This window comes from Lepidochelys kempii, chromosome 27 (genome assembly GCF_965140265.1).
Source record: "Lepidochelys kempii isolate rLepKem1 chromosome 27, rLepKem1.hap2, whole genome shotgun sequence".
Classification (NCBI taxonomy): Eukaryota; Metazoa; Chordata; order Testudines; family Cheloniidae; genus Lepidochelys; species Lepidochelys kempii.
The window spans coordinates 13,774,706-13,798,778 of record NC_133282.1 but is presented as its reverse complement, the minus strand read 5'-3'; the positions used below and the strand labels follow the sequence as shown (position 1 = coordinate 13,798,778).

The 24,073-nt window shown below is 47.3% G+C and overlaps 1 protein-coding gene across 2 annotated transcripts in view; it reads right to left on the bottom strand.

Moving 5' to 3' along the window:
• SKAP1 (src kinase associated phosphoprotein 1) overlaps nt 1–23,857 on the bottom strand; it is a 227,146-nt gene extending 203,289 nt beyond the window's left edge. For both annotated transcript variants that reach the window (XM_073325920.1, XM_073325921.1), the window contains exons 1-2: nt 23,728–23,857; nt 15,139–15,244 (exon numbers count right to left, since the gene is read on the bottom strand). In XM_073325920.1, coding sequence (XP_073182021.1) covers nt 15,139–15,244; nt 23,728–23,776 — 155 coding nt within the window. In that variant the 5' untranslated portion in view covers nt 23,777–23,857. The remainder of the gene's footprint in view (nt 1–15,138; nt 15,245–23,727) is intronic.
• Nucleotides 23,858–24,073: the final 216 nt, after the last annotated feature.

Here is a 24,073-nt window from a genome sequence, read left to right as displayed (position 1 = left end):
AACCCCTGCCCCCGAATTAATCAGGTCAACTGTGTATTTGGGGGTGGGGGGGAGCGCCACATGGGAAGTCTTCCTGACCACTGCTGGCTGAAGCCCTGAAGCATAAGATGAGATTATATTCACTATCTTAATACATTCAAATGTTTAACATTTTGGTAATACCTAGAGGCCAACTATGTCAGGTCTCCATTGTGCTAAGCACTGGACAAACACAGTAAGTGAAGGTCCTTGTCTCAAAGAGTTCACAATCTAGAGAAAAAGACACAACAAGCAGATGGGACAAACCAACCAACCCGGGTAACAAATCTAGGTGAGCAACTGCAAGAACATCCTCTCCCGCCAGAGGATCCCACAGCTCAGAATTTTCCCTTTCATGAGTCTCACGGTTGGGGTTTGTCTTTGCACATCATGACAATCTTGACCCTTGCTTTTCATCATGGCCCTCCCCTCATCTCCAGACTAGGGCCACATTGAAGTGGTCCACTCTGTCCTCTCCATCCTAGCTCCTCTTAGAGTGGAGACATTTTCATATCTCCGTTCGCCCGGCACAGCATCCTCCCCAGAGGAGAAAGATTTTTGTCTCCTGAGCAGCTAATGATTCTGAGATAAGGGGGGGGGGAGGAAATCACTTCTTGTTTTGTGAACTTTTGTCTCTTGTGCTTGAGAGACTGTCCTAATCTCCCCTGAACATGTTTTAGTGATAACATTTACTGCACCAGGGCCAGAACGATTTTCTGTCACTTTCAATTCAAGTTCAATAGAAGTATCAGAGCTTTGTTTCTAACCTCTGTCATTTTTAATACAATAAAATGGTTTTAAACATGTAAAATTGAGTTCCATTTCCTACTGGACCAGCAATCTTACATGAGCTTCGTTCTTATCAAATTTACAAAAAAAGAAAAAAGTTTTGCTTTTTTTTTTTTTAAATGTAAAGAAACCGTCGAAAACTCAACTCTCATTAGATCAATATATGCTTTTAGTCTCATGCTTTGATAATTTTCACTCTAGAAAGAGTACGTGCAGAACAAAAGTTCGGGAGGGAAAAGGGAAAGTTTCTTTTTCTTTTTTTTTTTTTTTTAAGTCCAGGAGGAAAGATGTCTTGTGCTCTAGACACAGAACTGAGTCAGAAGATCAAGGTTCCAATTCCTGACTCTGCCACAACTTCATGCGAGACTTTGGATAAGTTGCTTACTCTGCCTGGGTGAAATGAATCCTCGTACCGAGGGTCTGCCCAATGCCTATGCCCCACTTAAATTCTCAAAAGCAGGCTTAAAGGGAGATTTAAGTGGCTGGCTTTGCTGACCCTCTGCACACAGTTTCACTGCATGTGAAATGCCTTTACTAGTGTTTGCAGAGTGCTTTGAGATCCCTGCATGAAAGCTTCTATAGAGGTCCTAGCCAAATTCAAAAGGTGATCACAGGTGTGGACCTTTCCATTCACATGCGGAGTCATTTGAGAAGTGTGACAATTTGGGAAAATCCCCCCCCAAAATTTGCCTACTGACAACCTGGATTTCAAATAGGTCACTCCATTAGAAAGTACAACTGTATCTGTAACCACGCGCAGTCTTCCCGAAGTGTACCCAGTGAAGCAGAGCTATCAGAGGAATTTAGCGAAGTAGTCAGGGAAATCATCTCCTGCCAGTCAGTGAAAAACAACAGGAGAATGGAGCAAGAGGCCAGTTTTCATTTTTATTCTCAGGTAGGCTACTCCCATCAGTATTCCCAGAACTTTAAAGTACCAGGTCAGTAGGGAGCAAGTAGTTACGCTTGCCTGAACTGGGGGACTGGTGGCCCTGGGAGACTACCCACCAGGAAATTTCTTCGGTTGAAAATAATTCTGTTGCAACCATTTCTTCTTGCAAATAAAGCATTAACTTTAAAAATTCTGAGTGTTTGACTGGCCTCGTTACATCCGAACGACGTACCCAGTGGGAGGCGTGAAGGACCAAGGGCCAGATCCTGATCTCAGACCACTGCAGCTGTACGCGGGAATTAACTCGCTCACCGGTTAAATCGCTCACCAGTGAGAGGACGAAATCAGGCCCGAAGACTCAGAGGTAGCTGACAATCCTGAGGTTTCACAAGGCATTAAACATCATTTGTCCTTATGTGTTTTATTAGTTTTATTTAGCATGGTTATTTTTGTTCCCATTTAACTATTCCTCCTGTGCACTCTGTATTTAGTTTAGCCATCAGCAGCTGGAGGGATCCCCTATGAAGAAGGATCCCCAAAGCTCTGGTAAAAAAAAAAAAAAAAAAAAAGGGAAGCAGCAATCTACATTAGAGCTGGGGAAACAGACAAGGGGTAAGAAAGGGAAGAGTCACCAAATGATTTAGCAACTGGGCTGTAAAACAAACTATAAAAAATTTTCTCTATTATGAGAAGAACTTTGATGTGACACGTAAATCCAAGGTCTAACCCAGAAAAAACATCCGATTTCCATTAGAAAGCCAAGAAACTCGTGATGCACTGCTAAAATTTTAATAAAGATCTCCCACGAACATTTCCTCCCCCCGCTTAGCATGTTATATGCCACTTCCTTCCCCGTGTCGCATAGACTTTAAGGTCAGAAGGGACCATCAAGATCATCTCGTTTGACCTCCTGCACATCGCAGGCCACAGAACCTCACCCACCCACTCCTAGAATAGGCCCATCACCTCTGGCTGAGTTACTGAGGTCCTCAGTACCACAAGGGATGGATCATTTGATAATTACCCTATTCTGTTCATTCCTACTCAAGGATCTGGCACTGGCCACTGTGAGAAGACAGGACATTGGGCTAGATCAGGGGTCGGCAACCTTTCACAAGCGGTGTGCCGAGTCTTCGTTTATTCACTTTAATTTAAGGTTTCACGTGGCGGTAATACATTTTAATGTTTTTTAGAAGGTCTCTCTCTCTCTCTAAGTCTATATATTATATAACTAAACTATTGCTGTATTGTAAAATAAACAAGGTTTTCAAAACGTTTAAGAAGCTTCATTTAAAAATTAAATTAAAATGTTGATCTTGCGCCACCGGCCCGCTCAGCCCGCTGCTGGTCTGGGGTTCCGTTCACCTAGGCCGGCAGCGGGCTGAGCGGGGCCTGCGGCTGGGACCCCGGCTGGCAAGGGGCCGGCAGCCAGAACCCCAGACCGGCAGTGGGGTGAGCGGCTCAGCCTGCTGCCGCTCAGGGGTTCCGTCCGCCGGCTCCTGTCAGCCGGGATCCCGACTGCCGGACCCGCTCAGCCCGCTGCCGGTCTGGGGTCCCGGTCCTGCCCGCATACAGTGGGTACCTACCTTCTCCCTGGTTCTGGCCATTCTCTCCCTCTCTCTCTGCACTGAGCAAAGGGCTGGGGGTGAAGGAGCAGGCTGGGGGTTGGGGTGTAGGGTCTGGTCCGGAGCTAGGACGAGAGAGGGGGCTCAGGGTTGGGGCAGGAGGTTTGGGTGTGGAGCGCTTACCTGGGCAGCTCCCATTTGGCGGGAGGGGTGCAGGTGGGAATGTGGGGAGGGAGGGGTAGGAGCTCCTGTTTGGTGCTCAGGGTGAGGGTGGGGATGTGGGGGGCGCAAGAGTCAGGATGAGGGGGGTGCATGGGATGTGGGGGGCTGGGTATGTGGGGGAGTGCAAGAGTCAGGGCAGAGGGCTGGGGGCATGTGAGGGAGGTGCAGGTGTCAGGGCAGAGGGTGTGGGGGTGAAGGAGTCAAGCAGAGGGCTGGGTGTGTGTCTGAGGGGGGGGTACAGGGCTCAGGGCAGAGGTCTTGGGGGTGTGCGGGGCTGCAGGGCTCAGGGCAGAGGGCTGGGTGTGTGGGGGGGGGGGGTCAGGCAGAGGGCGGGGGTGTGGTCGTGGGGTGCTCACGGCAGGGGGCTGGAGGGGATATGCCCCACTTCCCCAAGGCCCTGCCCCCGCTTCCTCTCTGCTTCTGCGGGGAGCGGGGAGTACACTGACTCCGCTCCTCTCCCACCCCCTCCCTCGCAAGAGCCAGCAGGGAGGGAGGGAGGGACGAAGAGGAGGAGGAAGTGCAGGAACCCAGTACGCTGCGGGAAGAGGCCGGGGAGCCGGCAGGACCAAGCTTCTGCCCCTTGCCCCCGCGGGAGAAGAGCGGGCCGGGCTAGGCCAGATTTTTAATGGCCCGCTGCTGCCTGCCGGGACCCCGGCAGGCAGCAGCGTGCCATTAAAACCGGGCTTGCGTGCCGTCTTTGGCACGCGTGTCATAGGTTGCCAACCCTTGGGCTAGATGGACCATTGTTCTGACCCAGTATGGCCGTTCTTATGTTCTTAATCTTGATTTAGCTACTTCAAGTGACAGAGAATCCACCATTTACTCTAGTTCCAAACCAGCAAGTGACTTGCTGCGGAAGGCGGCTAAAAACACCCCAAGGTCACTGGCAATCTGGCCTGAGGGAAAACCCTAAACATGGCTATTATTTAAACTCTGAGCACGTGGGCGAGACCCAACCAGACACACCCATTCAGAAATGCATGCATTGTACCAAAACAGGAGTATTCTGCTAGTTTGTTCTATTTAAATAAAAACATTCCCACAACCATATAGCCAAGGAGGTTATGCATTAAACTTATACATAAGATGCACTTTATGGCACTTTGCTCCTGAAAGACATACAGGGCCTGATTCGAATGTATTAACATTCCAGTAGCAACCTACAGGCCCTATGCAAGACTGGAGCCCAATCAGATGTACATACACAAAGAGGATGCACTCTAAATATGATGAACAGAGTGGAAATGAAGCAGAGGTGTCTGTTTTGCAGATGGGAAACCAAATGACCAGATTTTCAAGACAGCTCAGCTCCCACATAGGTAGGCTTGGAAGAATTCATTTTTTATCATCATTTCAACAGATAAGAACAACGTTTACTTTTTTAAATCAGTTTCAATATTCACAGGAAGCTACAGAGGGGATCAGACAATTATTTAACGACTGTAGATGTTGAGATTGAACAAGTCACAGCATTATAACCCTTAAAACACAAGTTGTCAACATCACATGTCAAAACATATGATGTACATAACCTTCAATCAAACTCTAATAAGTTCTCAAGCCGCGTTTTTGCCTATCCGTACATTCTGATTATCGAAAGCAATATTTTTTCGTCGCTGTGTGCGTGCGCGCATATACACGGTGAAATTTACTGATAAAAATCTAATTCTGCGGAGCCAATATAAGCTCCTAATGCCATTTAACACCACCAAGGAGCCAGACCTGCTGCTGGCCGTGTCCGGGGCACAGCGTAGTCCGCAGTGCCAGAACAGGCAGGAGGCCTGCCCTAGCATCCCCGCTGCGTCGCTGACCAGGAGCCGCCCGAGGTAAGCCCACACCCCAAACCCCTGCCCCAGCCATGAGCCCCCCCCCAACCCAGAGCCCCTTCCTGCACCCCAAACCCCTCACCCCTGGCCCCATCCTGCAGCCCTCACCTCCACACCCCAACCCTCTGCCCCAGCCCTGAGCCCCTCCCACACCCCAGACCCCTCATCCTGAACTCCGTTAGGTGGTCGTGGGCATCAACAGTTTTCTTCACCTGGGTCGCCAGAAAAAAAAAAGAGTTTGAAAACCACTGGTCTAGAGGATTTCAACAATAAATCTCAAAGCCCCTCACAAAGGTCAGTATCATTAGCCCCACTTTACAGAAGGGGAAACAGGCAGAGAGGTGAAGTGAGACGACCAAGGTCATACAGCAGGTCAGTGGCAGAGCCAGCAATGGAACGTATTTTTCCAAAATCCAAACTCAGTGCCTTAATCACAAGACTAAACCATACACTGGTGTAACTCCGTTGACTGAAAGAGAGCGACTCCTGGCTCTCCCCAGGCGAGGCAAGATCAGAATCGGTCCTAAAATTACTGATCGCACAGCTAGGTGCGGCGCCCCCTCAACCCCCATCGTCTGCCACTGCTGATCCTGAGAGCTGCCGGACACGACCCCGTTCCCCAGCTGACACTTCAGGTGACAGATCCCAATCGCTAAAGAATGAGTCAAATAGACAACAAAACCGTTGGGCTAGATACAAGAATCACCAGCTGAGATTCTGTGGCCTGCGTTGTGCAGAGGCTTTGTTCTGATGATCATCATGCTCTCTTCTGCCCTTAAAAGGCTCTAAATATAAACCCCACTTTCCTCTCAGGCTCATTTTTGGCAGGAACCATAAAATCCAGTCAGGTTACAATCAAATTTCCTGCATTTTCTTGTCCAATTAAGAACCCTAACATCACCACAGATATTAAATAGGTATTTCAAGGCTGAGTCTAATTTGTTTGGTGCACAATATTTGTTGGTTTTTAATGTTTGGGGAGAAAAAAAATCAATGCTGAAAAAGATTTCAGGCAGCGGGGGGGGGGGGAGAGGAGGTGGGGGGGAGGAATTTGGGAGCTCACCATTAGCCAGGTCAGCTTATGAACCACTTCAAATGCATTTCTCAGCTAAATGTTACAGAAGAAGCACCAGCTCTGCAAAGACTCTGGTTACTGAGTCTCCATCATTTACAGGCCTCAGGTTTCAGATTAACAATGCAGCCACAAGGAAACGGATGGGAAACAGAGGTAATTTTATCAGCTGGAATGGCAAATGATGCAAATTACTGAAAGGATCATAACCCGGAAGGCATCAAACTGCGTTACTGGAAGAGTGGGGCGGGGGGGCCAAATTCATCCCACATATAAATCAATCAGGTTGCACCTGGTTTGAATTTGGCTCGGAGATGTTTGAACATGACGGAGCCGTCATCTGCCCACGTACAGCACGGAACAGATTGCAGGGTGCTCACAAGTTAAAACAGAAACTCTATATGGTATCAGACTTTTTGAAAATGTAAGGTTAGCATTAATGTCAACACGGCAAAATGGAAGGAATTCCTTTGCAAGCGATTTTCTCCACCTTCACGCAACTGTACCGGAATAACAGAGATGGTTTGCAGTGACAGAAAACGCAGGTCAAGAACTTTTCTATACCTATAGGGTGGCAAGTGACTTCTCGGGTACCTTACGAGACAAATCCATATCCAGTGGTTAAAATGAACCCGAACCGTTGGTCACGCTGAGCAAAATCCCACCACCAAGTGAAACAAATTTCAGCCTCCTGAATAAGTGACAGATGAAAAACAGCACTTGGGCTAATTAAAGACGATGTAGTGAGGCCAGTTCAGCCTTGAAGGTAATGTGCAGAGCTTGATTATCCGCCTGGCTACCAGGTCACATTCTTAAATTCCCTTTTATCTTGATATTGCATGTTATGCGGGATAATGAGCCTCATATTGGTGAAAATTACAGAGAGGGCAGTTACACTAATGAAGCAAAATTACCCTGAAATTGCAGCCTCCTGCACTCTGATTTCAAAACTTTAAAACAAGATTGGAAATTAAGATAACAGATGTAGTTAATCTGATTAGAAGTTTATTAAAGCAGTGCCCACTAGCTCTGCTATGGACCTTTGGATGTCTGTTATAAACACCTTTATAATCCAGATATAAAAGTTCTCTCAGATGGGGTCAAGTTCACCCCGATGTAACTGAATGGTACATCAGAAGCGAGACTGACCATATTGCACTTCGGCTACAGCTCTAGAACAGAGTAAGTGGGAAGTTTAAGACGACATGTGAACAATTCTAAACCCACTGATGTAGTGGACGACAGATTTTTAGCAAGGAATTATGTAAACGACACTATTAGAGATGCTGAAGCCCCAACACACAAAACCATACTGGGTCAAAATGTATCCCTTCTGCAATTCCCGAGGGGGACGTAGCCAGCCCATTTAAGCTTTGAAAAGCCGCCTGACACCAAATGCAGTAAGTACTTTTCTTAAGGATTGTGCTAGCTAAAGTGTATTAATGCACTACTTGAAATCATCGCAGGGGTCAGATGCGCACAAAGCTACGTGACTGTATTGCACGGAAAAAGAAATACCAGCCTTAATATGTATTTATTACACAAAAGAACAAGCCTTTGTGATCTACAATGTGAACAGATGATTCAGAAAGTGTATGATTATTACAAGGGTCCTGATTATAATTTTAGGCACTATACAAAGATAACTTGTCCTAGAACCAGTGTTCTGACTCCCAGTTTAATGCCCTATCCACTGGACCACACTGCCTCTCAAATACTTGAAGGTCTGGAGTAATGACTTGCAAGTTTGGGTTCAGTTATAGATTCCGTGAACAACCGAAGCTCATAGTTAAACCACTGGGAGTTTGGGGGCCACAAGAAGTCCATGACAGATCAATTTTTAAAACTCCCGGGTATTTATATTTAAGGCACACAGGATATTGCTGTCAGCAAAACACGTTCCAGGGAGATTTTTATTTATTTGTTTATTTTAAATAAGCTACCGCAGGCAGCTGATCGAAAAAATGTTGCCCACAAAAGCTCTTGAAAGTTTTCAAAACCATTTTTTTTTTCTTTTAAATTTGCATTGAGGTTCGGCCACTCAGTAAGGTGGGCTTAAAAACGAACAAACAAAAAAAGCAGCAGCAAAGAAAAATATGAAAAGCAAAGGCATTTTTGCAACAACAAAAAATTGTGTTGAAAGTTTTCAGACCAGTTCTATCATACAAAGGAAACTATCAAAATAAAAATAAAGTAAAAAATCAGAGCCCCTACAGTTGAACGTTAAGGGTGCCACCGCATAGCATTTTGGTGCAGTCCCCCCACCCCAGGTCAACAGATTCAGGTTAGCAGGGCAAAGGACTGTGTGGACAGTGCTCAAACTGTGACTCACTGGGGCTGGAGCTCGTGCTTTGAAGCCCAGCCTCCTCTCTAGGCTTCAGCCCCAGCTCAAGCACTCTCCATACAGGTATTTTTAGAGGTCTGGCATGAGACCCAAGTCTGTCGACCCAGACTGGGAGGCTCCCCCCAGAATGCTGTGCAGACAAATCCTAAGGTTGAGATGCAAAGCAGCAAAGGGGATGGATGGTTTAGTGGAGGGAGGGGATAGCTTAGTGGTTTGAGCATTGGCCTGCTGAACCCAGGGTTGTGAGTTCAATCCTTGAGAGGGCCATTTAGGGATCTGGGGTGAAAACTGGGGATTGGTCCTGCTTCAAGCAGGGGGTTGGACTAGATGACCTCCTGAGGTCCCTTCCAACCCTGATATTCTATGAAAGGCCACCCTTACATCACCTCCTTACGCTAGGGTATGTGTCAAATGGCTGCGTCTACACTGGATTGCCCACTGACGGCATCGCAGTGCTGGGGTGTTAGTGTAAACCCAGGCTGCAGCATTAAACCCTCCTGGTTGCCCCAACCCTTCTAAAGCAGGTCCAGACAGCACAGCAGTTAACATGCCAAAGGTCTCCAAGGGTCTCCAAGGGTATGTCTACAGTACAGCTGGGAGAGAGCCTCCCAGCCCGGTAGACAGATTCGAGCTAGCATGCTAACAACAAGTGTGGATATTGCAGCTCCACTCCAGACTCAGGTGAGCCACCCAAGCTCAGACCCAGGGGGTCAAGTATGCTCGAGAGGCTGAGCTGCACCAGCCAACCTACCAGGGCTGGAAGGTTCGCTCTGAAGGGCAGTGTAGACATACTCCAAGTGCCTCATCTATGCTAGAGCTCCCCCCCCGGTAGCAGTGCAGGGAAACAGGGCAATTCATAGGAGGACTAGCAAGAACGGGTACCATGGCCACTGCAGAGTTTACGTAACCCACGCACCTCCTGAGTGAGGTGTTCTGTCCTATCTAGTGGCACCGAGACCACTTAGAGAGAGATTATGAGTCTACTCTACAGCCTTAGCTAACAGCCCGTTAGCTTTTAGCTCGTGCACTAAGCTCCAGAGGTCCCAGGTTCGATCCCACCCGCCATCAAGCGCAGTCTGTCGGTGTTACATTTAGTCATGGCGGGACAGGTTAAAGGTAGCATTGCAGAGTACATGTTGGATTTCCTTGTTTCTGAGAGCGTCATGCTTAACATTTTCACTAGGAGGGTGGTGAAACACTGGATTGCGTTACCTAGGAGGTGGTGGAATCTCCTTCCTTAGATATTTTTAAGGTCAGGCTTGACAAAGCCCTGGCTGGGATGATTTAGTTGGGGATTGGTCCTGCTTTGAGCAGGGGGTTGGACTAGATGACCTCCTGAGGTCCCTTCCAACCCTGATATTCTATGAACATTATTTAACCCTTCCTCTCCATTTTTGTCTTGGTCTGCCTGGCTCTACTTTAACATTATTCAATTTCACAGAGGCAAAAAATACACTGAGTTAGTTTCCGCTGGCTGAAAACCTCACTTCCAACAGTGAGTTTAGACGACCAACTGGCTCAGAAAGGACCTCTGAGAAACTATCTATCCCCATTTTTAATAATCAATCTTATTTCCTGTCCCCACCCTAGAAATAAATTGTCTCCTTGCTGATGGATGACCTCACTTCGGCATTTAGACAGTTTTTTGGTTACTGTTCTTCCCAAAGGACCGGGGAGGGTTGGGCTCCTGAGTGGAGTCATGTATCCAATTCTTCCCAGGTGTTGGGCATCTGGTGCTAATCCTGCAAATGGCACACGAAAGCAGCTTAACAGAACCCTGATGTTCTCAGCAAACAGCTTCAAAACAAACTCGCCAAACCAACCGTTCCGCAAAACAAGAGGGCCTGACAACCTGAGCGGTTTCAGGAAGAAGAGCGTAACATCTCCTCTTTTTCACGACGGCTGCTTTGCAAGCAGACTTTCAGCACCACAAATAGATATTTTGCTTCCAGGTCAATTAACTGTTTGCCAACAACTTCTACAACTAAAGGCGATGATCCCAAAGCACTGGCAGAAGAACATACAGATAGTCTAGGACAGGGGTTCTCAACCTGTTTCTTCTTGAGGGCCCCCCCCCCCCCAGCATGCTATAAAAACTCCACAGCCCACCTGTGACACAACAGTTGTTTCTGCATCTAAAAGCCAAGGACAGGGTTGGGGGTAGCAAGTAGGGAGGGCACCACGCCACAGGGGGCCCTGCAAAGCTAAGTTGCTCAGGCTTTGGCTTCAGCCCCAGGTGATAGAGCTTTGGGCTTCAGCCCCAGGCAGTGCGGCTTCGGCTTTCTGCCCTGGGCCCCAGCAAGTCTAATGCCAACCATGCTTGGAAGCCCCCCTGAAACCTGCTCGCAGCCCTCCAGGATCCCCGGACCCCTGGTTGAGAACCACCGCTCTAGGAGAGTGAAATTCATGATCTTTGTTCAAGGAGTTACTCATAGAAGATTGAAGAGGACTACAACTCAGTGCTCAGCCAGAGCAATGGGTATGTTCCAGAAGTGCTATTCCAGCTGCTTAGGTGGAGTATGGGTTGCTACACCTGAAAAATCACGTGCACCTCATGAATCCAAGGCCTTAGGCCCAGATCCTCAAAAAGGTATTTAGCCGTCTAACTCCCACAGCAGTTCAGCACCTAAATACCTTTAAGGATGCGAGCCTCTGGGGCTACACTCCTGCTTCTCCCCTAAGTCATTCCGTGGCTTTTGTCTTTGTGGGTTTTGCACATAGCAGATAGGGGCGAGTAAGCTGAAAATAGATATAGGAAAACACAACTGTGAAACCAGAAAATATGGTCAGGCTAAGCCGTGTGTACATGTATCCGTGAGAGGCAGGAGCAGGATCCAAAAGACTGCAATCTTTTTTGTGATTGACCGCATTTCAACATGACAGTGTCCCTTTAAATAGCCAAATACATTCTTAAGAATAAAACGGCGTAGGCCCACACAACCCAGTCAAACGGCAACAGCCCCTCCACCAGGGCCTAGAATCTTTTTAATAGTACATTTCAAACAAAGATACTGCAAGCTGCTTCCCAGCTAATTACAATATTCTTCTGTACATCCTCAACCGGCAGCATAAGCAGACATGAAGCCCAACACTGTGCATGTTAAAGTCAATGGCAATCCTCCCACTGAGAACAATATTAGACCACTGGGAGGACAGCGGAATAAAAACCCGAAGGCCAAGTTACAGGAACAGCTAGTCAGCCCAGCTCAGAATAATCCCTTCCCTTTCAGGGATGTCTCTCCCCACAGCTCATGGTTAAGCAGGTGACTGATCTCCATTATAAATTTGAATAATGAAGTGCTACACCCCGCGTCATCTTTCATGAGACAAAGAGGTGAAAAGCCGAAAGAACGACGCCTGAGCAGAGGAGCCAGATGCTTCCTGAACGTGACTGCAGATGACTTCCTGAATACGCACCACAAAAGCCACAGCATGCTCCCCGAAGAGGCTAACCCGTGCCGTGCCCTGAAAACGAGCTCTGTTTAGGTCCTTCAAAGAAGAAGGTGGCTATTATTACAGTAAGCAGCTACCACAAATCCTTTTCTGAACTCTTTCAGGTTAGAACAGAGATGTTCAAACGCACTATTCTCCAATCACCAGCAAGCAAGAGAAGAACCACCAGAAAACCAACGCTGCATTGCAGCCTCTGCTCTGGGACGGCTGCTTTCTCGCTTCTGTCTCCACACAAGCCCATTGCGAATAACGCCAAAGACCAGCTCCTCTTAAAGCACTGGCCAGTTTTACATTGGTTTCAAAGGGAGCCGGAGTGGGCCCCACACGTTCTCCCATACATATGGAGAAGGGAACACCCTGCACGTTCCCCGTTATATTGCAAAGGCTGCACCAGAGAGTCCTTAGCGCATTGATATGTTACTTTCTTCTAAGCCCTACCACAAAGTACATTCTGTGCTCAGCACACAGTCTAGATTCTCTCTTCCCCTAATCCTGCTTCCTTTAGGTCTAGGCAGGGTAGCAAGCCTCCTGCTTTGCTAAATGAGCAGAACAATCCAGTACTACCAACTCGCACAACTTTATCGTGAGTCTCAAGCTATTTGGTATTTTTCAAACCCCAGGGCCCTGGAATTATATTACGCAAAAACCTCAGTTTTCATTAAAAAAAAAAAAAGTTTATTGCCCGGAGGGTTGCAAAGAGACACTCTGCAATGTGAAACTTCAAGACGCTCACCTCAGAAGCCAAACAAAAGGACCCCACGTTTATTATTTTTAACATCCCATATTTTAAGCCAATCTCACAGGGTTTTTCCCCACTCCAGGGTGACACCTGACTCATGATTTCTGAATGCTTAGGTTGGTAATCCTACCCCAATTGTCTCCTTCCCAGCAGGATGAATATCTGCTAACAGGGTGGAGGTGCTTCAGGTGAACACTGCCAGCCAGTTACACTGATAGACGAAACAGGGAGCAACGCACCTTCTTTTCAATATTGGGGGACATCATTGTCCACCCTTCCCTTGCAGATGCTGTAGCCCCTTTTTCTGAAGGCTCCCTTCTTCTCTCGCATTCAGCTTGCTTCAATTATTCAGGGCAACCCAGGCTGATAATTACACAGTCCCGAGTTGCTGAATAAAACTGATGCTTAATTAGCCAGCAGGAAAGATAGATTAAGATACAGCAGGGCATCTTGCAAAGTTCTTTAGTGGGACTGTGGGGAATAGAATCCGGCTGTGCCCTTCCAAAGCATAAAACACTCTGCGTCTTAGGGACTCGGCCATAGTTTTATTTAAACCGGATGCTTAGACCGGTCACCCCCTGGAGTTTTATCATTCCATCTTAACTCCCCACATGCCACGGTTCACATCCTATAAAGACATGACTATCACCAAGTTCTGGAGCACATCTCCAGCTGAAAACCACAGGCAGAACTCATCTTCCATGGCCTTATCTGTCTTAGCCCTCGCTGACTCTTTTCCATCTGTGCGATTGCCAGGGGAAGAATTTCCCCCAGCACATCAGCACAGTGCACAATTGTTTAAACCCCAAACAGAGTAATTCACTTCACACTTTGACCCTGTGCCAGAGTCCTGAACCCAAGTATCTTCAAAGTTTTGGGAATCCAGGAATCCAAATTGAGAGCTAGCCCTGAACTCTATAGATGGTACTTTCATCTCTGTAAAAGGTCAAAACCCAGGAGTAGGCACCCCTAAGCACTAAGGCCTGGGCTGCATCTCTAAAACACACACACAGGCTCACCAAATGAAATTAACAAAATCAAGTATTTCTTCACAAAATGTACAGTCAACCTGTGAAACTCCTTGCCAGAGGATATTGTGAAGGGCAAGACTATAACAGGGTTCAAAAAAGAACTAGATACATTCATGGAGGATGGGTCCATCAATGGCTATTAGCCAGGATAGGCAGGGATGGTGTCCCTAGCCTCTATTTGCCAGAATCTGGGAATGGGTGACAGGGGATGGATCACTTGATGATTACCTGGTCTGTTCATTCCCTCAGAAGCACCTGGCATTGGCCACTGTTGGAAGACAGAATACAGGGCAAGATGGACCTTTGGTCTGACCCACTATGGCCGTTCTCAAGTACGCCTTTAGCAACAGGATGGACAGATGCTCACTCTTCCAATTTGGAATGAGGAAAAGCAACTTATTCACAGGTCTGAATATTCAGGCTTGTTTTCAAAACCTCCATGAAGGACAAATATTCATTGCACGATTTATTTCTGATGCCACCAGTGTCCTAGGAAGGGCAGTGTGGTTTAGCAGATAGAGCCACAGACTAGAATTCAGGAGAGGTGGATTCAATTCCTGACTCTGCTGCTGGATGACCCGGGGCACGTCATTTCCCTCCCCATGCCTCAGTTTCCCCATCTGTAAAATGTGGCTAATGCTGTTGACCTCCTGTGTAAAGGACTTTGAGATCTACAGATTAAAAGAGCTATGCAAGAGCTAGGTATCATTATAGGAGTGGCGCAAACACAAAACAAGGACTCATCCCTGCTCTAAAGAGAATAAAATGGGTGGTAGTCTGAAAAATGCAGGCAGGAAGTCGCTCGCCTCATACACACATCCTTGCAGAAAGTGAATAGCTTAAACACCCATGCAGCATCTGTCAATGCAACGTGCAGCAGACACCCATAGGCTTGCACAACCACCCCTTCAGAGAACAGGCATGGCTGAGCCCAGACCCACATAGATATCTGGCACCTAACTTTCACGGATTTCAAATCAGTGACAGTTCAAAGACCAAATACCTTTTGTGGATCCGGGCCTACTTGCTCATTAGGCTAATGGCACTTTTGGAAGCATCCTTCAGAGTCCTGCTGTGGGGGCCCAACCGGTTCAACGAGACGTGGGGCTACCCGTTGCATTCCTGCTACTTTGCACCTTGAACCCTGGCAATTCTGCTCCCATTGGAACGTAGTGCAGAAAACCACAAACCTGGCCTTGACTTGCCGGAAGCCGACCAGAATCGCCTCTCTCTGGTCTCTCGCTCTCGCACTCAGGTTCTCATTCTGCAGCCCGTCCGCCAGGTAACCTTCAGTATCTGTTAGGGAAGAAAGTTACAACCGTCAGGAAACTACACAGGTGGGGAACAAGAATTAGATTAGGAGGAAGACTGCTTTCAAGTAAGAAACGTATGCGTAACGGTGCACTGACAGCATCTGGGAGCATGTGATCAAACAGCCTAAGCTAAAGACAGTCGGCCTGAAGGCTCTTCTACTGGAGAGGGTCCATAACTATTAAAAGCAATCACACCGGTGGGCGGCACGCTGAAGTTTTGCCCAAGGCAGCAGATTTTCTTGAGCAGCCTCTGGAACTAGGTTTGCATTGATATAAGTCAAGACAGTTGTGGGGAAAAAACAAGGACCCATGAAGAAACTCTACCAAAACAGAAGGGAGTGTGTGTGGGGGGGAGGGAGTGAAACAAGACAAGGATCAGCATAAACAAAGGACATGTCTACCAAAGTTAGCACACTGGGTAGACATACCCAAGGTTACAAAGTGAAATTGGGGGTGTGGGAGGGGCTGAAAGAGAAAGAGCCACAATGGAAAGAAAAATGCAGAAGGAAAAAAAAATAAGAGAATGGAAAATGAAGTAGGAAGCTGAATACGAGTGTTTTGGACGAACTGCTCACAAAGGGTCCAGTTCTGTTCCTATTGAAATCAACGGCGAAACACACCATTGAGGTCAATGAGAACAAGATCAGTCCCAAAGCAGAGCAGAGCATGAGCAAGAAGAATGAGCTTGTGAGCAATTGAACAGAGCTGAAGGAGAGAGACTCCAGAGCCCCAGCTGGCACAGGGTCTCCAAACAGCCTGTCCAGTGCTGGATGTTGCAGGATTAGAGGAGGTGTTAATAAACGCCCAGCACTAGGCCCCAATCCAATTCTTGGCCACCTGTATTCATGCCATGTACTGACCCAATGCCACACCCACTCCCTCAAGCCATTGTTCCTTTGGAAAAGGCCCCCATGTGTGGGATGCCGAGTCCCACTGCATGGATTCGCATCTGTTTTTTGCTTGACATCCATGTAAACTGCCCTGTCTTGGACCACATGGATCTACAGGGCATCAGAGTTTCAGCGGTAAACAGACAGGAAGGAGGAGCTGCAGTATCATTCAGATTCAAACCCAAAACGCAGAGGCTGGGTAACCACCTACGCTTCACGGAAATAAAGAGACAACCGAATGAAAAAAACACAGAACCAAGCTTCTCTTTAAAGGGACAGCAGCAAACAATGGGTTATTTGTGGTCAAGTCCAATATATATTCGTATCACAGTGTATGATCCTCTTCACAGTTGTAGCTCAAACACAAGATGAACTGTATCCTTTGTTTATCTGACTTGGGATGGTAGGCACAAAAGATGGTTTAAAAGACGGAATGAGCGTTAAACCTCAAACTACACGCATTTAGATGGGCTCATTTGCACTATTCGCCAAGCTGCTTCATGTGAAATATTCCAATACCCAGTGAACTGTATTTTCTTGTTTCAGATGAGCTAGGATAACTCACCTGGAAAAAAAAATACTTTCACAAGCAAAAATTATCTCTGATAATACTTATTCCCACTGTTTTGTGATTTATGATCAAACATCTTCTATTTGCATGGATATCAGCTCTCCTTCCAGAGAGCAAGAAAATGAACGATTGCTCCCAACACCCAGTTCTGATCTCATGCCAATATAATGCCACACATTACAACAGAGTTGCTGCCAGTTTATGCTGGCGAAGCAGAGATTAGAATCAAAGCCACACTGATGTGAGTAGCCAGTGTTTCGGCCTACACGAGTTCTAGCATGCCCCTAACTGTGACACTAATGAGAGTTTAATATCCAGCTTGCCAGGCTTCCAAATTTTTACACCGACGCTATGTGACAGTTCACCCCCCAAAAAGGAGTGCTCTCTCTTTAGTACACCCTAGGAGTTCACACAACTCTTTAAAACATTAACTACTCCACCGGCAAGCGTGTAGCATGTTCTCAAGATCAAAATGGCACGAGAGGAATATCCTTTTCTGTCTCTCGTATCAATCTTAATTTCCTTCGACCATCTGCTCTGTGAGACATTCGAAGGCTCACTAAAAGAATGAGGAAGTTGCCAGAACACTTTAGACTGGAAATCGCCGTCTGGGGTACCCAATTCTAGAGGAAGAGGCACTGGGCACATACCAGCAGCCAGAAGACCAGGTGCTAGTCCTGCCTGGCCTGCGAAGGATCCAGCGAGCAGGACTCAGGAAGCCTGGGAGTTGTACAAAAACAATTTGTAGAAACAAGGGGTCTCAGCCCACATCACTTCTAGTGTCTGAAGCAGAGAGTTCCCTCCTGGGTTGGATTCCTTCAACTGAAGTCATCCATTTCCAGTTGCCAACTAAAGTAATACTCAAGTTAACAAATACACTTACGCCAAATCCAGGCTCTTCCCGCCTTCTCTGGCTTGCTGTTTTCGCCTCATTTTCTATCACAGCCCTCTCTCCCCATGCCCCCTTCTACAGAGCAGGCACTTCTATTAGGACAAGGCTTAACATGACCCACCTGCTCTCCCTGTGTCCTGACAAGAGCACAGCTGCCTTCCTTCATCCCACAATTAGAGTCCCGAGAAGCAGCTGTGTCTTGTTAACCCCTCATTAAGGCAGACATAGGAAAGCTGCCCTAGGTATACGGCCCCCTTTAGCCTACTATCTGAGCCCCTCACAATCTTTAGCTTACGTACAGCCTCAGAACACCCCTTCGAGGTAGGGAAGTGCTGTTGTCTGCACTTTATAGATGGGGAAACTGAGGCCTCGATCCTCAGGGTGTTTAGGCGCTTGATCCCTATTTAAATCAGTGAGAGTCAGGCACTTAAATACATTTGAGGATCTGGGCCAGAGAGATGAAATGACTTGCCCACGGTCACACAGGAGGCATGTGGGAAAACAGGTAGCTGAATCTAGGTCTCTGAAGTTTCAGGCAAGCCCCCTATCCCTTGGGCCATCTTTCCTTTCCTACATCTGTAGGAATTTAGCTTGCGAAACAGAGGCATGGTACCACCGGCCCAGGAGAAGCCCAATAATGCCATTTGGGAAGCTAGGCACAAGCCTCTGAAGGAGGACTTATGGTAATGCCAGCTAGGTGCTTTCCAAACACTACAAAGGACAGTCCCTGCTCTGAGCAGTTCACAGTCTAAGGACAGACCAGCAGACAAAGGTTAAGAGATGGGCACTAAAGCAGGCAATTTATTATATACAAGTCAACTCATTTCCCTGTAAGCAACACAGCAGAAACGGGTCATAAAGAGGGACTTAAGGGAAAACGATTGTGTGGACCATATTTCCATAGCTACACACGTGGAGACAAAAAATGAAAAGCATGTGCCACCTTCATAAAAATATAAATACAAGTTGCATCCCTCTGCCATTTTTAAAGGCTGACTAACTCCATGAGTATGAGATTAGCTGTAATATGGGGTTTACTTACTAGGAAGTCTGTGTGGATCTGCTGCAGGATAAATTATAATAAAACCTGCAAGCTACAGCGAGCCCCCTTTCTGCGCCGTCTGCTAGGTTTATAGCACCAGGAAATGAAAAAGAAAGCCTGACCATAAACTTTCAAAGTGGATCAGGAAGAGCAATATGTAAGTAGCTCTAGAGTAAATCACACACCGATGTTAGTTTCACTGCTTAGCTGTAATGGAATATTCTTGATTTTTATGGATTGCTAGCCGCGACCCACTCTGAAAGTTTACAGGACTCTCCTTTTCATTTCCTGTTGCTTTAAAAAAAGTTGAAATTTCATCAAGTGCTTCCATGGAGTTTCCAAAGGAGATCGCGGTTAATCCAGCGTGAGATGCACAGGGTCATAAAATTAGGTCACAGCTAGAAACGTCTAGGTAGTAAAGAACATTAGAATGGTGGCACTAAATGCTAGGAGCTAACCAGCACTCAGCAATGAGGGGGATGAAAGGTTTTAAAATACCACATGGGTGTGTCTCTCTGCTACCCAGGAACTAGATATCAGAGGGCACATAACAGCACTTGTATCAATGCACTTAAATCCAGCTACAGTTCCTACCCAGACGTTACTCGCAGACTCAGAGGCATGGGTTTCCCTAAAGAGTTGCAGGGATTGACCCATGCAGGTGAGTGCTGATCGCATCAGCATTCTTGGGTAGTGTTTTCCCCTTCCCACACCACTCCCGTCACCCTGGAGCAGAAGGGAATTGGAGGCAGCTGCTAACACAGGGACTGCAGGTTTCAGAGGAGCAGCCCTGTTAGTCTGTATTCGCAGAAAGAAAAGGAGGATTTGTGGCACCTTGGAGCCTAACCAATTTATTTGAGCATAAGCTTTCGTGAGCGACAGCTCACTTCATTGGATGTGCTGTCGCTCATGAAAGCTTATGCTCAGATAAATTGGTTAGGCTCCAAGGTGCCACAAGTCCTCCTTTTCTTTCAGGGACTACAGAAACCCAGGGGTCCAGAGAGCAACGTGGACGCACTGAGCTTCGGCACGAATGCTTCAAGATCTGCAGGACTTGGGGAATCCACAATTTTGCAGGGCCAGATTCGCCTCCCCTAAACATGAGGATTATAAGGAAACTAAATCTGCAGGTTCCACCGAAAGGATTATTTAGCCATGAGCAAAGACAGGAGGGTTTGGGCAAAAGTCTGATTCAAACCCACAAGGGAGCTGAACCAACGGAGGTTACCTTGATGTCTTCACCTTGCCCTGCTGCAGTGGTCTGAATACACCACCCATCTCATCTGCTTCCATACTCCTGAGGCAGGACAGCCTGGGTGGAGCCAGAAACTTCGGCCTTGAATTTTCAGCTTTAACACGGCGTTTGAAGCTTTATCCCTGAACTCCCTGACGTGTGAGAGTCCAGTGACGTGATCTCCACATTGTCCATGGCTTAGTCTCCTTCAGAAGGATGAAGGGTTAAAGAGTATTTGTAAAGGGGACAACAGCATCAAGGCTAGTTGTCCTGAAATTAGACCCCACCAGCTTTGTTGTGTCAATGCACCTGCAAAGCACAAGCACCGAACCAGCTGCTCCGTTCTGCCTGGGAGCCGCACTCCAGCAGAAACAGGACACCACAGCTCACACGAATAGGGCCAGCAGGCAGGGGCGCGGGGGGGGGGTGTGTGCCATGGTTTACCCACATCACCCGCATGTCTGCAAACCAAACAGCACTCTGGAGTTTTCGGGGTTAGTCACCCTGCTGAGAAACAGGGATTTTTAAAATTTATTTATTTATTTTAAACCATCTTGCTTTAAAAGCAGAGTCAAAAATAAAAAACCTGCATGGGGAAGGAACTTTTAAATGTCAAGATAAAAAGGTTTTGTAGAGGGTGTTTAGGCTTTGAGCCAATCAACTCGGGCACCAGCCCTTCAGTAAAACTGGGGGCCCCAAATCTGCAAGACACCGATGCTGAACTTGACTCACATGAGTGATGCTTCAATGATAACAATGAATCATAGAATATCAGGGTTGGAAGGGACCCCTGAAGGTCATCTAGTCCAACCCCCTGCTCGAAGCAGGACCAATTCCCAGTTAAATCATCCCAGCCAGGGCTTTGTCAAGCCTGACCTTAAAAACCTCTAAGGAAGGAGATTCTACCACCTCCCTAGGTAACGCATTCCAGTGTTTCACCACCCTCTTAGTGAAAGAGTTTTTCCTAATATCCAATCTAAACCTCCCCCACTGCAACTTGAGACCATTACTCCTCCTTCTGTCATCTGCTACCATTGAGAACAGTCTAGAGTCATCCTCTTTGGAACCCCCTTTCAGATAGTTGAAAGCAGCTATCAAATCCCCCCTCATTCTTCTCTTCTGCAGGCTAAACAATCCCAGCTCCCTCAGCCTCTCCTCGTAAGTCATGTGTTCTAGACCCCTAATCATTTTTGTTGCCCTTCGCTGGACTCTCTCCAATTTATCCACATCCTTCTTGTAGTGTGGGGCCCAAAACTGGACACAGTAAGTAAGTAAGTAAGGCTTCAATGGGGCTACTCACCGGTGCAAAGTTAAGCGCATGCTTAAGCGTTGGCAGGATCGGTGCCGAACTCCAGAGAGAGAATGCAAGCTAGTAAATAGACTTTCAACCGCTGTGGGCTCAAAGCTATTTCCTATCACAAGAACACCGCTGTCACTAACAAGCCATTCATTAGCTATTCTTGTGTACTACGTATGGCACCTAGGCATCCCTAAGTTATGCAGGAGCGTATGCCTTTAATATCAGAAAATGGACATTACGCTGTGTACGTTCTTGGTGTCTTATTTCAGATCTTGATTTTAAATAAAAACTCTCCTGGTGATGCACTTTGCAAACACAGAAACAACCTGAGCACCTAGGAAGCTGGAATCCTCCTTACGTACAGGAAAGGCCCAACCACTGTACAGATTGTTAAGATGCAGCAAATTTGATACAGAAGTATGTGACATGCAATTAATCTCTATTCATAGCCTGCTATACTTGTCAGCAAACAAAGGCTCTGCTTTAGAAGGAGATCTGAAGACTTCAATTAAAAGGAGTCTGCTAACAAGAAAATAATCTAAGTTAAAGGGAGGTGGCAGGTGCAGAAGTGAGTTGTTTACCAAAGTGTCAGCTCTGAACAATAAAGTGCTACACATCAAAAATGCGAAGGGGGTGAACTTCACTGCAGCCTCATGATTAAAAATAAAGAACAGGAAATTCACATGTACAGCTGGGGGAAGACACAAAGCATTTGAAAGCAAGCTTTGATGGGCCTGCATGTTACATTTGAGAGAGAGAGTGACAGATCTCAGCGCTGAAAGCTTTGCATGTCCCAGAAGGGGAGAAAGTCAGTGCTCCTAGCCACTACTGGAACGGAGAGGTACAGGCTACAGCAGGTTTTGCTCAGACGGGGTCCAGCACTGGAAATGTACTGTAGTGAGCGTGGCAGGGGAGGCCTGTTAGCCGTGCTCTGGATTAAAGGGACAGGATCAAAATTTGCGTACCGTTAGTTTCTCTGTGTGTGTGTGTGTGTCTGTCTGTCTGTGTCACAGCAATAGGTGCTGGAACTAGGGGTGCAGCCTCACCCCCTGGCTTGCAGTGGTTTCTATTATATACAGTTTGGTTCAATGGCTCTCAGCACCCCCACTATACAAATTGTTCCAGCCTCCCCACCCCCGGTCACAGCATAACAGAGGAGAGAAATCACAGAAAGGGATTGTTACACCATACAAGTTGGCAGGGGAACTCAGGGGCGGGTGTAAGGTTGGAAACCGCTCTTAATTGCCGTTAAAGAATAAATCCTCTGATTTCAAGTTAAGTGCCCAGGCCCCAAACAACTCAGGTGAGATAAGTCAGGAATAAGGGGCATTAGGCATAGCTAAGCCTGGAAGCAACATAGATCCATCCCTGGCTCTGAAACAGACACCTGTAGATGTGGGAAAATTTCCCACAGCCTTTATTCACCATATTACAGTATCAAGATTATAACAGAGTTATCACTAATATTTGTAAGGGTCGGTGAGGAGCTAACCAGGTCACGTTTGTAGCATGTTTAGGGATCTGCGGATAGAACGGGTTAGTATTATAACTGCTCAGTCTACGCATCGGTTTTAATAAACACAAGAATAAGCGTCCCTTGACATTGGTGAAGAAATAAAGGGAAACAGATTTAAAAACACCCACACACATCATGCTGCCGCAGTTATGCGCTGAACAAGGTCAAGGCTGCCAGCTGCATCCCCCGGTAGGTTCATCAGTTAGGATACTTAGCAGTAGGAAGTTTAGCACCATGTACGTAACCAGAAGCAGAAATTAAAGCTAGTGCCATTTTCACAGTCTCCTGGGAGGATTGAAAGCCCACTGTTTCCATTAGAGTTGCCACTTAATGGGAATTTGTCCCAACCTTGTTTATTACACCCTAATGTTGCAATGTGCCGAACAGGCATTACTCCGCTGCACTAAGCCGCCATCATGCCGGGACATGCCGAAGTTGCATCCAAACCTGTCTGCGGGATACTTTGGGGGAGCTTCACCCTACATCGGAACATCAATGCCATTACCCTCCAAAACTAGCCCTCCTCATATGCAACAGTAACACCCATCTCCTATATGGTGTTTTTCCATCAGAGCACTTTACAAAGGAGGTCGGTGTCACAATCCTCATTTTACAGATGTGGAAACTGAGGCACAGAGCAATTAAGTGAAGTGACTTGCCCAAGGTCACCCAGTAGGTCAATGGCAGAGCTAGGAATAGAACCCAGGCCTCCCGAATCTTACTCCAGTACTCCACCCCCTAGGCCACATTCCCCTCCCTCTTTCGGACATGGAATCACTCCAAGGCACACTAAGATAATCCCAGAAGCACCAGGTCAGGTCAGGTCAGGCCACGTTCCCCTCAACATCCTCAGCTGGAAACAGGAGGCCTATGCAAGCTGGTAGCCTGGAACCCCTCCCCTCCTCAGAAGGAGCAACCCCTACTCCAACCAACACAACTGTCTCCTCCCGGAGCCACTTAGCAAACTACTTTAGCAAATTCTCCCCATTTAGCCGAGACGGGGCAGAGGGAATTGGGTTACCTTCAAGGAGCCTCTGAATCTCCTCAGGGATGATGGGGGGCATCTGCATCGGGAAGAAAGAGGGGAAGAGTCCCAAGTGCAAATCTCCAGAGGCTGCCTCTGCTGCTGTCCCTGAGGCACAGAGGCTGACTGATCCAGTGAGAGAGGAAGCAGGGAGGGTGGGGCCTGCACTGTAGAGGGAGAGGGACTACCTCAGGTGCTTCCTGTTTCACCTACCTCAGGATTGCAGCCTGCAAACACCTGCATGATGCTGCAGCAGGAGAAATGCAACTGCAAATTCAATGCAAGCCCCTGGACTTGCCCCGTAGTCAGGGAGAGCTGTGGGGTGGGTATGCACCTACCCGCT